General features: G+C 37.1%; 1 protein-coding gene across 4 annotated transcripts in view; it reads left to right on the top strand.

Annotated features, from left to right (window-relative positions):
• Nucleotides 1–15,332, top strand: part of FAF1 (Fas associated factor 1) — a 523,525-nt gene that overhangs the window by 460,555 nt on the left and 47,638 nt on the right. For all 4 annotated transcript variants that reach the window (XR_009214639.1, XR_009214638.1, XM_032160807.2 and 1 more), the window contains exons 16-17: nucleotides 5,725–5,805; nucleotides 6,864–6,941. Coding sequence is in view for 2 of the 4 variants with exons in the window: in XM_032160807.2 (XP_032016698.1) it covers nucleotides 5,725–5,805; nucleotides 6,864–6,941 (159 nt within the window). In the remaining 2 variants the exon portion in view is untranslated. The remainder of the gene's footprint in view (nucleotides 1–5,724; nucleotides 5,806–6,863; nucleotides 6,942–15,332) is intronic.

The raw sequence follows: 15,332 nt of genomic DNA, 5'->3' as shown, positions 1-15,332 counted from the left end.
AAAAAAAAAAAAAAAAAAAAAAGAGTTTTGAATAATAAAGTCTATTAATTTACCTATGAAGCTCCCGTTTCTAGTTTTGTTTATTCCCTTGTCTAGACACAAAGCCATTCCTTTATGGTATCCTTTTCCTTTTACCTGAAAGACTTCCTTTAACTTTTACTGTAATACGTATACTATTGATGAATTTTTTCAGGTTTTATATGTTTGAAAAGTCTTTATTTTACCTTCAGTTTTGAAAAATATTTTCACTGGGTATAGAATTCTGAGGTTGATGGTTGTTTTTGTTTTTTGTTTTTTTTCTTTCAATACTTTAGAGATGTTGCCCAACCGTCTTCTCAGTTGCACTGTTTCTGATGAAAAGTCAGCTGTCATTGTTTCCTGTACATATTATGTCTTTTCTTTTCTCCTGCTGCTTCTCAGATTTTTTTTATTATTCACTTTAAGTAATTTGGCTATGATGTGCCTTGGTGTAGTTTCTTCATGTTTCTTTTGCTTAATGTTTGTTAAGATTCTTGAATCAGTGGCTTTCTCATTTTCATCAAATTTGAAAAAATTTCAACCATTATTGCTTAAAGTAACTTTTCTTCCCCTCACCCCCACACCTCATTCCCAGACTCCAACTTCACTTACATTAGGCTGCAAAAGTTATTATTATTATTATTATTTTTGGAGATGGTGCATGACTCTTGTTGCCCAGGCTGGAGTACAATGGTGCAATCTCGGCTCATTGCAACCTCTGCCTCCCAGGTTCAAGCAATTATCCTGCCTCAGCCTCCCAAGGAGCTGGGATTACAGGCATGTGCCACCATGCCCGGCTAATTTTTTGTATTTAGTAGACATGTTTCACCATGTTGGTCAGGCTGGTCTCAAACTCCTGACTTCAGGTGATCTGCCCGCCTTGGCCTCCCAGGTGCTGGGATTACAGGTGTGAGCCACTGCGCCTGGTCCCCAGAGATAACTTTTACACCTCCTCACCTTGCTTAAGTCCAAAATGAGATTTCTGATCACAGTGGGGCTTCTAGGTTATCAAGATGGATAACCTACCTTGTCAGGTTCTGAATTACTTCATCATTTACATCTCTCACTTTCAGTTTCCTGTTTATTTCTGGTACCTAGAAACTTGTCTTTCTTTGTTTCTTTCTTTCTGACATGCTTAGTAATGCTTTTGAACATATTTGTTATGTTTTACCTACTATCTCTAAGTATTTATATTGAGAGAACTTCAGGTTATCTTGATCTGTATCTCTAGAGGTAGATAGCAGGGCCATGTCTCTGATGACAAGGACCTATTGGTAGAGCAAGGAGCAGCGCATGCATTCTAACCTGGGGATTCAGAAAAACCAGTAAGTGTTCTGTGTGTGTATGCATTTGGTAAGTATTTGAAAAAAGTCTATAGCCACTTCAGTTTAATAATTTGGAACTTTGAATTAGTCTTTTAGGAGTTAACTGTTGATTACTAATCTTTAACACTACTGAGGGTGTCATAAATTACATCTAAATTTCTTTTTTTGTTGTTAAATTCTTACTGTAGGAACCATTTGGCAACTCATAAAATATTTTATTGTTAATAGACATCATTTTCAGTGAATTGTAATAAAATTCAATGGCTATTGTCTCGGAGATAGAGGACTATGCTGAACTACCTAGTGTGCCACAGTGGGGAAAAAACAGGCTTTATGGTGAGAATGACTATGTTTAAATTCTAATTCTGATACAGATCAGAACTATAGTAAGATATCATCTCACCTCAGTTAAAACGGCTTTTATCCCAAAGACAGGGAATAACAAATGCTGGAGAGGATGTGGAGAAAAGGGAACCCTTGTACACTGTTAGTGGGAATGTAAATTAGTACAACCACCATGGAGAACAGTATAGAGGTTCCTTTAAAAACTAAAAATAGAGCTACCATATGATCCAGCAATCCCACTGCTGGGTATATACCCAAAAGGAGGGAAATCAGTATATCAAAGAGATATCTGTACTAACATTTTTGTTGCAGCATTGTTCACAGTAGCCAGATTTGGAAGCAACCTAAATGTCCATCAATAGGCAAATGGATAAAGAAAACATGGTACATGTACACAAGAGTACTATTCAGCTACAAAAAAAAAATTAGATCCTGTGATTTGCAACAACATGGATGGAACTGGAGGCCATTATGTTAAGTGAAATAAGTCAGGCACAGAACTACAAACGTCACATGTTCTCACTTATTTGTAGAATGTAAAAATCAAAACAATTAAACACATGGAGATAGAGAGTAGAAGGATGATTACCAGAGGCTAGGAAGGGCAGTGGGGTGTGGGGGAAGGTGGAGTGGTTAATGGGTACAAAAAATATGGAAAGAGTGAATAATACTGGCCTTTGATAGCACAACAGGGTGACTATAGTCAAAATCATTGTACATTTAAAAATAACACAAAGATTATAACTGGATTGTTTGTAACACAAAGGATAAATGCTTGAGGGGACGGGCACCCCATTTTCCATGATGTGATTAATACCCATTACATGCCTGTATCAAAATATCTCCCATATCCCATAAATACGTAGACCTACTATGTACTCAAAAAATTTTTTTAAATAAAAATAAGTAAATTATAATTCTGACACTTCTTAACAACTCATTATAATACTCAGGATAGAAAATATATTTACATAAAAGTTACTAGACTGAAGAATACCTAGAGGCTCCTGAATTTCTGGTATGTAACTGTTGAGCACTGATAATTCCATTTATTCATCCAACAAATATATACTTTAGATGCTTGTCATATGTAAGATAGTACGCTAGATGCTATAGGAAATACGAAGACATATGAAATAGAGTCTTTTACCCCTGGGAGTGTACAGCTCAGGTAGGGACCAATTAGACAAATACACAAATGAGTGTAGCACAGCGCAGTATGAGAGCAGTGACAAGTATGTTACAAAGAAAGTTACCTACTGGGGCTATTACTTACTTCTGAGCAATCCAGCTTCTCACTTTGGTGTGACAAGGAGTGTTTGAATAACAAGTAGCCCAAGCCATAGCCTAGGCAACACGTAAGATCTGTTTCTGAATCTCATAATCTAGCCGTTCTACCTCCACCCAATCAATGTGTAAAAATTTCTAGTTACTTTGATGTGTCCCCTCTTAGATTTAGTAAAGGGAACCTCTACAAGGACAGTATTTGTAGGACACAAGAGAAGTTCCAGAGGCACATCTACAGGTTATGGGAACAAATTTATACATGAAGTGTTAACCACAATACCTGGGATTTTCTAAAAAATCTGATAATATAGAATAATTTGGGGGAAACACATAAGCAGTTTTCTCTTTCTCAAAATTGGAGATGACTCTGAAGAGGACAGTTGGAGAGGCAAGTATAAAATCTGAGGAGCAGATAAGAAGAAATGATAACCATTCACCAACAACTACCAAACATACAAGAAGCTATGACCATGATAAATTTAGGAAAATTAATCCTGAGCCACATGCCCAAGCCAGCCCATCTGTCAGGATGGTCAGGGAGAGCTATGAGCAAGGGAAAGAACACACAACAGGTGCCACATTTTGTGGCAGAGATCCCTGTATTTGATGACCTTTCATATCTGCTACAGTCTGTTTTACAACAGAGCTGTTTACCCTCTTTTATTATAAACTGTATTTGTGATCAAAGGGCTTCCAGCTGTGATTGCTTTTAGAAGGTCCGTTTTTTATATGTACATAGTGGCATAACAAGTCATTCCTGCCCAGCCAGTCAATTTCAGGCTCAGATTGGGCCAGCCATTTTGTGGATGAGCTATATCTTTTTCTTTAATTTTTGCTGTAGACAATAAGTATTTCATGCCTGGAAAGATAATTTATTTATTTAACATATGCTTATTAAACACCTCCCAAAGACTAGGCAGTATGTGGAATACAGAGACATATAATATAGACAAGTTCCCTGTCTTTATGGAGCTTACAGTGTCATGGGGTAGTTTCGCATTAAATAAATAATTATGTCATAATTAATTACAATTATGGTAAGTGCTGTAAAGGGAAAGTACAGAATGTTGTGAGAAACTTTAATTTGAAAGGGTGAAGTCAGGAAAGTAAGGTCAAATTAAAATTTTAAGCATCTTGTACATTTCCCCCATTTAAAATATAGAAGGGTAAGATTACTCTCATAGTTGGTTGATTACATTCAAGAGATATCTAAATTTGAAAAGATAGACTTATCTGCAGAGGCATAGGATCCTTAGGAGTTTAATCCTTGGCTAGGCGTGGTGGCTCATGCCTGTAATCCTAGCACTTTGGAAGGCCAAGGCAGGCAGATCACTTGAGTTCAGGAGTTCGAGACCAGCCTGGCTAATATGGTGAAACCGCATCTCTACTAAAAATACAAAAATTAGCTGGGCGTGGTATCGGGTGCGTGTAATCCCAGCTACTCGGGAGGCTGAGGCAGGAGAATCACTTGAACCCAGGAGGCTGAAGTTGCAGTGAGTGGAGATCATACCACTGCCCTCCAGCCTGGGTGACAGAGCAAGACTCCCCCTCAAAAAAAATTAAAAAAAGTTTAATCCTTTAATCGATGACTGAAAGAGTAGACATTATCAGGTTTCACATGGTTTTTCATGTTTTGTTATTTGAAAGATTAGGAAGCAATGAAATGTTCCTATTCATACCAGAGCTTTTAGGAATTAGTTGAATTATTGGAACTAGAAGATGTATTAGGCTTCAGGAATAAGGCCAGTCTCAATTAGGTATCTCACCTAAGAGAATGCTGAGCATATATATTCAGCCTTGAGTACGCATATGTTGGGGAGACAAAAAGTGAGAAATTAACTATATGAAATTTCCAGTTTCATAGGTCACAAATATTGGTAGCTTTATATGGTTCTGCTTAATAAATAAATGACCAAAAAGGGAACCTACACTCTAGTGTAGACAGGTATGGGTATTTATTATTAAAGTTAAGTATATGTATATTGGCTATACTTCTGAATAAAACAAATGGGAAATTCTGTTCATGAATTAACTTTTAATTTTAAATGAATTTGTGATTTAAATATGGGCATATGGTATAATCATTTCAGAAGCTAAAAATATTCTAAGAGATTTTCAACTCAGATAACTTTTGTTATTCACGCTTCATGAGTGTGAATGTAATGGGGAAATACTTAATTGGTAACCAGAGCTTTAGTGGTGTGGTGTGGTGTGGTATGGAATGCGGTTAACCAGAGTATTTTGCTTTTGGCCTCTTTCTACACTGACCCAGGGATTACTTCCTAGTCTTTGTTCTCCCTCCCAGTCCTTAGTTCCAATACTGACAGTCTCCAAGTTTATCTCAGAAAAATCAGGAGAAAGGGAGAAGAGAACTAATAATGAAAATGAACTAAGTGTCAGGTCCTTTGCTAGATAGTTTGCATATTATTGTACTTAATTCTCACAGTGACCCTATAAGACAAATATTATTTCTGTTTTGCAAGTGAGGAAACTGAGACCTGGAGAAGTTAAATAACTTATACAAGGTCACACAGTTTGTAGAGTTAGGATTCAAACATTCTTATTTCCACTATGTACCATGCTGCTCATCTTATTGTTTGTTTGCTTATTTATGTCCTATACACTTTAAAAGTCTCTTATTTAATTATAAGTTCATATAGGAACTTTAAAAAGGGGATTACCATTAGTTTTTTTTCTCTTTTCTTCAAAAAAAAAGTAATATGTCAACAAATATTTGAATCTTTTTAAGGATGAACGTGAAGCCAGAGAAAATGTGAAGAGAGAGCAAGATGAAGCCTATCGCCTTTCACTTGAGGCTGACAGAGCAAAGGTAGGCTTGGTCAAGTACTTCTGGGATAAAGAACTCAATTGTTCATTATTTAAATGCCAGCCCTTTATCACTTTGATCCCTAAAAATATTGGGTTTGCAATAGAGAAAGCTAGATTTAGTTAACAGAAAGAATATAATCCTATCCATGGTTATTAAAGCATGGTTCATTTTGACAAAGTTTGTTTCATGAAAAATGAGAACAAAGATGAACCTAGTATCTATCTCATTTGTTTCTTAGTTGGTCTATGATAGAAACCACCAATTTTTAGAAAGCTCTTTAGGTGATTCTCATGTGCAGTCAGCGTTGGGAACTATTGATTTATTGAATACTTCTTAAGCACCTGCTTCTCTGTTGAGCTTTGAAGGAGAGAGAGATGAATAGGCCACAATTTCTGCTCTCAAAGGAAGTTTCACAATGTGGTAGAGTTGATTAAGTAAAGAATACAAGTAGCTGTAACATAAGCCAAGAATCCTAAGTGTCCTAAGGGAAGCACTGAGTTCTGTGAGAGTTCAGTGAGTAGGAGTTTCAGTGGAAATTTTTTTCCAGGTTTTTTTTTGGAGAGCTGGGGAGTGGGACTGTACTGGGAATGTTTCAAAGAAGAGATAATATATGTGAACTGGACAGAGAAAGAGCAGTAGGAGGGAAGAGGAAGCAGTATAAGCTAGCATCAAGGGTCCAGAATGCATGGAGGATGGATAGAGGCTGATTAAATAGCTTTAGATTTCAGTACAGGGTAGATAGAAAAGGTCAGAAAGGAAGATGAAAGGATGTCCTAAAGGATCTTGAATGGCACTTTACCCAGAGCTGTCAAAGGTATTTGAATAGGAACCTAACATTATCAGAGACCTATGCTTTGTTTTTGCTTTCATTTCCATTCTTGTTCTAGAAAGAAACATTTCCATTACCACAATATACCTCTGAGTCATGTTGACAATGAGCCTTTGAATGTCACGTACTCTTTCTTTCTTTCCTCTTTTCTTTTTTCTCTTTACTTATTTCTCTTTCTTTGTAAACAAGTATGTGTTAAGTGCTTGTTCTTTTTCTGTTTTATCAACAGAGGGAAGCTCACGAGAGAGAGATGGCAGAACAGTTTCGTTTGGAGCAGATTCGCAAAGAACAAGAAGAGGAACGTGAGGTGGGGCATAATTTCAAGAAAAGTTATTCAAAAGCTAGGTTGTATTTCCACTGTATTTGATACTGAAGCTGTTAATATTTCTTTCTTTTGTTTTTTTGAAATGGAGTCTTCGCTCTGTCACCCAGGCTGGAGTGCAGTGGCACCATCTGGGCTCACTGTAGCACCATCTCGGCTCATTGTAGCCTCCACCTCCCAGGTTCAAGTGATTCTCCTGCCTCAGCCTCCCAAGTAGCTGGGTTGACAGGCGCACACCACCATGCCTGGCTAATTTTTGTATTTTTAGTAGAGACAGGGTTTCACCATGTTGGCCAGGCTGGTCTCAAACTCCTGACCTGAAGTGATCCACCAGCTTGGCCTTCCAAAGTGCTGGCATTACAGGTGTGAGCCACCATACCCAGCTGCAAAACTGTTAATATTTCTTACAACTTATTTCTCTCTACTTTTCCTAGACTCATTTTAGTATGGAAGACCTAATGTTTTCTTAATTATTCCTGATCTCTTGTATGGAACTCTTAGAACTAAAACTTGATCTTGTACTAGATTCATGGTTTTCTATAATCTTTCCGTTTTGTTGCCAACAAATATTTGTTGGCAAATATTTCTCATCGTTCCTGGATATTGTTTCACCTTAAGAATAGAAAGATTGTATCTCTTCTGCCTTCCACAGGCTTCATTTTACCCACCAAAAGATACTGTGAGTTACTTTTGTAACAGCTTGCATTGAGCCCCCAAATATGGGAAATTCATGTAGCTTCATAGATTTTTTCCCAGAGTTCATGTCATGTCCATAGCAATATAGAGGATTTTTCATTCACTCATTTTACAAACATTTTTGGGATATGTACTATGTGCCCCAAATCTGTTAGGGAACAGTGATGCAGACATGGATCCTGCCCTCCAGGAGTTCCTACTCTTACAAAAATAGAATTATAATACTATATGTAAACGTTATTTTTTTTTCTTTTTTTCTTTTCTTTTTATTATTATACTTTAAGTTTTAGGGTACATGTGCACAATGTGCAGGTTTGTTACATATGTATCCATGTGCCATGTTGTTGTGCTGCACCCATTAACTCGTCATTTAGTATTAGGTGTATCTCCTAATGCTGTCCCTCCCCCGTACCCCCACCAAACGTTATTATAGAGGTATGCCTAAGGTGCAGTAGGCACAAACAGAATGGGGGTCAAATGACTTCCTAGGCTGGCTTCATAGAAAAGAACATTCAGAACTTTTTTTCAGATGTAGGATTAATGGCAAGATTCACTTATAAAAAGAGGAAGCCATCTAACAAGCAATGGAAAGGGCTGAAGGGCCCTAACTGGGGTTGAGGAAAACTCTGTTAGTTATTACTCTCAGTCAAAGTATGCCACCACTTTCACTTGTTTAACAAATGTTTTTTGAAGAAGACCTGTGCTGAGCACTGCAAGGGAAACAAAGGATAATAAAATGTTTTCTGCCTATAAGAAGATGTTATATCTTAGAGGGAAGATACAGCCTGTCTAGGAGTAACAGCAAATCAAGAAAAAATGTGCTAAATGACATAGAAATAAAAGCAAATACTTAAGAGAGTTCAAGGCCAAAGGAAAAACCTTTTACAGCTGAGATAATCAGACAATGTACAGATGAAGTAATATTTGAGTCAGGTCTTAAAAGATATGTGAAACTTAACTGTTTGGAAATCAGTTTATTCATGTCAAAACTCTTATGAGTATCTATCACATATATACAAGATAGTATGCATAACAAACCCTAGTCTCTGCACTCTGAGGACTGTCAATAATGGAAGGTAGAAAATATTTTGTTGAATGTCTTCTGTGTATTAAATAGTCTGCTAGCTGCTTTACATATCCTTATCAATTAACCATTACAACAAGCTACAAGGTTAGAGATTTATCTTTATAAGTGAAAAAACTGAAGTTCACTGAGGAGTTACACATACAAAAATGAGAACAGCTGAGATTCTCATCCAGGACTTTATGACTATAAAGCTCTTTCTTATACTCCATTCCAGTACAAAGCCCTATATCATTGTGTCCACAGGACTCATATATGCCAAGTTTCACAAAAGTTTAGATAAGGGAGAAATTAGTCACTATCCTTTTAGGCTATTTCAAGAAATATAGTTTAGGATTCTTGCTGCTTTATGCTGTCATTCACACATGCACACACTCTCTCGCTCTGTGTGTGTTTGTGTGTGTATTAGTGTATCGTCAACCATACTGGCTTGCTAAAATGTCAAGGGTACACAATTAACTCAATGTTCTGGATCTAGAGCTTGGCAGCGTATGTAATTTCATCTGATGATTTATCTAATTTACCATGAGCTGAAACTTTCTCTCTTTCTAAATGTAGATAAAGCCCATCATCTTACAGAAGACCCTATAAACAAAATTCACTATATGTGTTCTAGCTGTTAACATGTGAGAGGTTGGGGTATAGCGGGGGAGAGGACAGGTCATATTTTGCACCTAGTCATTACTTAAACTTTTCTATTGATATGCTCTCATAAAATGCAAGTTTGGATAATACTATGCACTCTATTCTCCCTCAACCAAGTGTCACAAAGGCTCTTATAAATCCCACCATTAAGAAACGGTTTATTTTCATTTAGTCCAATCTTATCCAAACTTATTTGCCCCTTTTTTTAATGGAACAACAATTAACATATCATGGCACCCTAGTGTATCACAAACCACTGTTTGGGAAAAGCTGGTATTGTGCAACATCTGAAAAAACTGAGACCCAGAAAGATTATATGGTTTACCTGTGGTCACCAAACTGGTCGAACACATAATCTGGATCAGAAGCCAGGTCACCTGACTTTTCACAGCAACACTACCTGTCTTCTAACTGGAAATCCTAACCCATATAATTACATTGAGAAACAAGAGTGGTTTTATTGTTTTGATTATCTTCAATATTCTAAGATCCTTTAGAAAAAAGAAGTATTGAACAGTCAAATCACCTTGGTTGCAGGGAAATTCCTTAATAGTTAGCCTCATTTTGCTGTGTGATAACTGTTGGAGTGAAATCAAACATGTAGAAAAGTATATTGATCTGGTCATTGGCCCTAATAAGGAGAAAGGCTATAAGACTATTCTGAAGGAAAAACAATAGCAAAGATCTCCCGTGTTTTATTAATTTATATATGTACTCATTCTTTCCAAAATCAGTTTCAAGAAACTTACATGAATACATTCAATTCAAAGGGATTAAGAAAGAATAGATATAGAAATAAAGGAAAAGAACAAAGGAAGATAATGCCAAAGATAAGACTAACATGTTGGCAACAGATAATCTAGCACAAGCACCAAATCCGTGTGATAGGGTGCTGTACATTTGTTCCACATGTACCATAAAATCTGTTCTGTACTTATCTTTGGCCAAAACAAAGGAAAATATGATAGTTTACAAGTTTTACTTTGTGCGTAACATCAGATCTAAAGGCTAGTTTCTCAGAATTTTTCCACATTTTCTAGCACTGAGATTTTAGAGCAACGTTTCCTGTATTCCTGTTCAAGAGGAAGCTGTGCAATGTGGTGAATACTAACCCCAACTATATCTAATAGCTACTGTGACAATGGCAAGTTATGTATGACAGCTCCTTAAAACTTTTTAAATGTAATTCTAAATCATAAGGCTGAAGTATAATACAGTAAAATCATCCCTGCAAAGGCCCAAGTAATACATTTTTTCTGATTAAGGGATGGACTTTATAGTAACTAGAGAAATGCGTGAACTGTGTATACTCCAAGAAAGCCTTCCTGAGTACTGCTTTTTTCTACTGCGTTTTCGGTAAGCAGAGAAATTTTCAGCTAAGGTTTTTGAGTCTCAGATCTTTTATTCACTCAGTATTTGGCAAATATTTAGTTAATTTCCTTCTGTGTGCAAATTATTAAATCAGGTGCTGTGGACATTATGCTGTAGGTGCAAGGCATAGTCCAGCCCTCAAGGAGCTTACTAATGCAAGAGGGTAGACAAATGCAAAATCACTACAGGAAAAGATACCATATATTATAAAAACCACTAAAATATAGCACAGGATGTTTATTTCGAGGAAGCTGATATCTAACTAGGAAAGCAACAAGAAAGACTTCACGGTGCACCCGTAGAGATGTGAATTTAAAAAAAAAAAAGAAGAAGACGTCACAGACTTTGATGGTTAAAGATGAAGTAGAAGAACATTTTGTCTGGACTAATGAATAGATGGATGGATGGTTGGATGGACACCAAAGCGAAGTGCAAGAGTTAAGTAGTCATGAACAAAAGGAGAAAGGCACAGGGCTTGCTCAGGGAACAGTAAATGAACAAACTTAGAACATAGTCAGATTACTAGAGCTATGGCTAAAAGGCCTGAATTTTGGCGAATCATGGGTGAAGTAGAATAGTTACTAAGCTATTCCCTTTTGCTGATGGTTCTCTAGAAAGAAAAGTCAATTTTTGCCTATCTACCCAAACTTGTTTCCTTTTATGCCTTTGTGCCACCTCAAGTAGAAAATATTAAGTAATATTAATGACTACTAAGTGGGAAAACAGAAGAACGTGGAATTAGAAACCTTGGCACTTTCTCTTCAGTTTTCTGTTTCACCTTCACAACCACTCTACAAAATTGGTAATATGGTTTGACTCTGTGTCCCCACCCAAATCTAATATCAAATTGTAATCCCCACATGTTGAAGGAAGGGCTTGGTGGAAAGTGATTGGATCATGGGAGCGCCGTTTCCCCTTGCTGTTCTCATGATGAACTTCTCACAAGATCTGATGGACTAAAAATGTGGCACTTCCTCCATTGTTCTCTCTCTTTCTCCCCTGCCACCATGTGAAGAAGGGCTTTGCTTCCCCTTCGCCTTCCACCATGATGGTAAGTTTCTTGAGGCCTCCCAGTCATCCTTCCTGTTAAGCCTGTGAGTCAATTAAACCTCTTTTCTTAATAAATTACCCAGTCTCAGGTCGTTTTTTTGGTTTTTTGGTTTTTTGTTTTTGTTTTTTTTTTTTGAGACAGTGTCTCACTCTGTTGCCCAGGCTGGGGTGCAGTGGTGCAGTAGCACAATCTCGGCTCACTGCAACCTCTGCCTCCTGGGTTCAAGTGATTCCCCTGCCTCAGCCTCCTGAGTAGCTGGGACTACAGGCACCTGCCACCACGCCTGGCTAATTTTCTATATTTTTAGTAGAGACGGGGTTTCACCGTGTTAGCCAGGGTGGTCTTAGACCTCCTGACCTCCTGACCTCCTGATCTGCCTGCCTTGGCCTCCCAAAGTGCTGGGATTACAGGCATGAGCCATCGCACCCAGCCTCAGGTAGTTCTTTATAGCAGTGTGCAAACAGACTAATACAATTGGTAAGGATGATATTATTATTACTGTTTTACAGAGGATGAAAGTAAGATCATAGCAGGATTTAAAAGCCTATTTTTGGCCAAACACAGTGGCACACACCTGTAATCTCAGCTACTTGGGAAGCCGAGGTGGGAGGATCAGTTGAGCCTGGGAGTTCAAGGCCAGCCAGAACAACATGACAAGACCCTATCTCTATTTAAAATAATAATAATAATAATTTCTTTTTTTTAATTATACTTTAAGTTCTAAGGTACCTGTGCACAACATGCAGGTTTGTTACACATGTATACATGTGCCATGTTGGTGTGCTGTACCCATTAACTTGTCATTTACATTAGGTATATCTCCTAATGCTATCCCTCCTCCCTCCCCGCATCCCACGACAGGCCCCGGTGTGTGATGTTCCCCTTCCTGTGTCCATGAGTTCTCATTGTTCAATTCCCACCTATGAGTGAGAACATGTGGTGTTTGGTTTAAAAAAAAATAGTTTTAAAAAGATATTTTTAAGCCTACTTTTAAATTTTTAGCTAACATAAGCCTGATAAGAGCAGAACCAGAGCTTCTATCCAGTATTAATTCTACTTATTAATCCAAATTCAAAGAATGAAGGTGGGACCATAAATTGGTTATTAAGGTAAAACTGCTCTTTATAATTTGTATTTTTATCTTATGTAAGTTGCTTTTGTCCACACTGGGCCGTAATAATAATCATCCCTGTCATCATCATCATTGGCATTATCACCACCATGGTGCAGTTAATATGTGCTAAACTCAGTGGTGATCACTTTATAGGCATTACTTATCTTATTGAATTTTTACAATTCAATAAGGTAGGTGCCAATACATAAATATACCTTATTATAATTATGGAGACTATATCTATCTCCACTATTTCTTCAGTAGTTCCAGTGTGAAGTGTTCCATTGTTCTCATGAACCATTAAAACAGACCAGAAATTCTAGCTTCATGGTGTCCAAATCACAGCCTACAGACTGTTCTTTATATCCAGAAGCAACCAAAAATCATCTATTTGAATTTTGATTTAGGAAATACAATCATTTGCCTTATTTACTTTATCCAGAAATGAGGTCATAGTAGTAGAGCAGTAAGCTATCCATACTCTCCAGGTTTCCAGGAGCAGAGATTGACTGCAGAATCGGGTCAAATCAACTGTCTGTTTATGGGATCCATTCTACTCCTTTGGTGATCTCATCCAATATTATGACTATTATATTGACTATATTATATTGTCTATACGTTTGACTCCCAGATTTATATTTCCACCTCCTCCCTTTCCCTGAACTCCAGACTTGAATATCTAACTGCTGGCCCATCATGTCTACTTAGATGTCTCATATACATCAGAACTTAATATGTTTTAAATTGCACAACTGATCCTACCCTCCCCACCCAAACCTGCTCTTTCTGCAGTCTTCCCTATCTCAGTAAATGGAAAATCTTTCCAGTTGTTAGAGCCAGAACCTTGGAATTATCCTTGACTTCTCTCGTTTACATCTATATTTAATGAGTAAATCCTGTGGGCTCTGCAAATATATGCAAAACTTAAATGTTTAACTCCACCACTATCACTCACATTTAAGCCACTATTGTCTGTTATCTGGATTACTTTAGTAACCTCCCAACTTGATTCCACATCTCCATTTTTGCCTTTCCTATAGTCTTAATAAATCCTTTAAAAATCATTTGTCACATCATGTCACTTCAAAAACTTGCAGTGGCTTACATCTCAAGATAAAACCTGAATTATTACAGTAATTCTAATCAAATATCTACAAGATTTTCTGTAGAGATAAACTGATTCTTAAATTTATATGAAAAAGCAATAGAACTGGAATAGTCTAAACAATTTTGAAAAAGAAAATAAAGTTGGACATTACTAGAGTGCAGGACTTACTATAATCAAGACATAGTGGTATTTACAAAAAAAATGGACCCATGAATCAATGGAGTCCAGAAATAGACCCATACATATATGGTCAATTGATTTTCAACAGAGATACAAAGGCAATTCAATGGAGAAAGGATAGTCTTTTCAACACATGATGCTGCAACAATTGAATATTTATATCGAAAAAAATACCATAGAAAACCAGTTTTAAAACGCTTCAATTCATATATTGCATCACAAGCAAAAATTAACTCAAAATGGGTAGTAGACCTCAATGTAAAATCTAAAACTATTCAAGTCCCAGAAGAAAACATAGGAGAAAATCTTCATGACCTTGAGTCAGGCAAAGATTTCTTAGATCTGACACCAAAGACACAACCTATAAAATAACAAATATCTAAATTAGACTTTATCAAAATTAGAAACTTCTACTGTTTGTAAAATACTGCTAGGAAATTGAAAAAACAAGCCACAGACAAGGAGAAAATCATATATCTGATGTCCAGAATACATAAAGAACTCTCAAAACTCAATAATAAGAAAGCAACCCAAGTATTAAAATGAGCAAAATATTTGAAAGACACTTCATCAAAGAAAATATACAGAAGGCAAATAAGGGCATCAAAATATGCTCAAAATTTTTAGCCATTAGGGAGATACAAATTAAAACGACAATATATGTACACCTTTTAGAAGACTTTTTAAAAGAAAAAGGGACAATACCAAGTATTGGCAAAGATGAGGAAGAACTGAACTCTTTTTTTTTTTTTGAGATGGAGTCTCGCTGTCTCACCCAGGCTGGAGTGCAGTGGCGCGATCTTGGCTCACTGCAAGCTCCGCCTCCTGGGTTCACGCTATTCTCCTGCCTCAGCCTCTCCGAGTAGCTGGGACTACAGGCGCCCGCCACCACGCCCAGCTAATTTTTTGTATTTTTAGTAGAGACCGGGGTTTCACCGTGGTCTCGATCTCCTGACCTCGTGATCCACCTGCCTCGGCCTCCCAAAGTGCTGGGATTACAAGCGTGAGCCATTGCGCCCGGCCTGAACTCTTACACATTAATGATGGGAATGCTAAATAGTACATCCACTTTGGAAATTAGCTTGAAACTTTCTTGTAAAGTTAAACATACATATATGATATGACCC

The sequence above is a fragment of the Hylobates moloch genome, unplaced genomic scaffold, assembly GCF_009828535.3.
Source record: "Hylobates moloch isolate HMO894 unplaced genomic scaffold, HMol_V3 SCAFFOLD_8, whole genome shotgun sequence".
NCBI classification, from domain to species: Eukaryota; Metazoa; Chordata; class Mammalia; order Primates; family Hylobatidae; genus Hylobates; species Hylobates moloch.
Note: the sequence above shows the minus strand (reverse complement) of the source record. Positions and strands in the feature narration are given on the sequence as shown.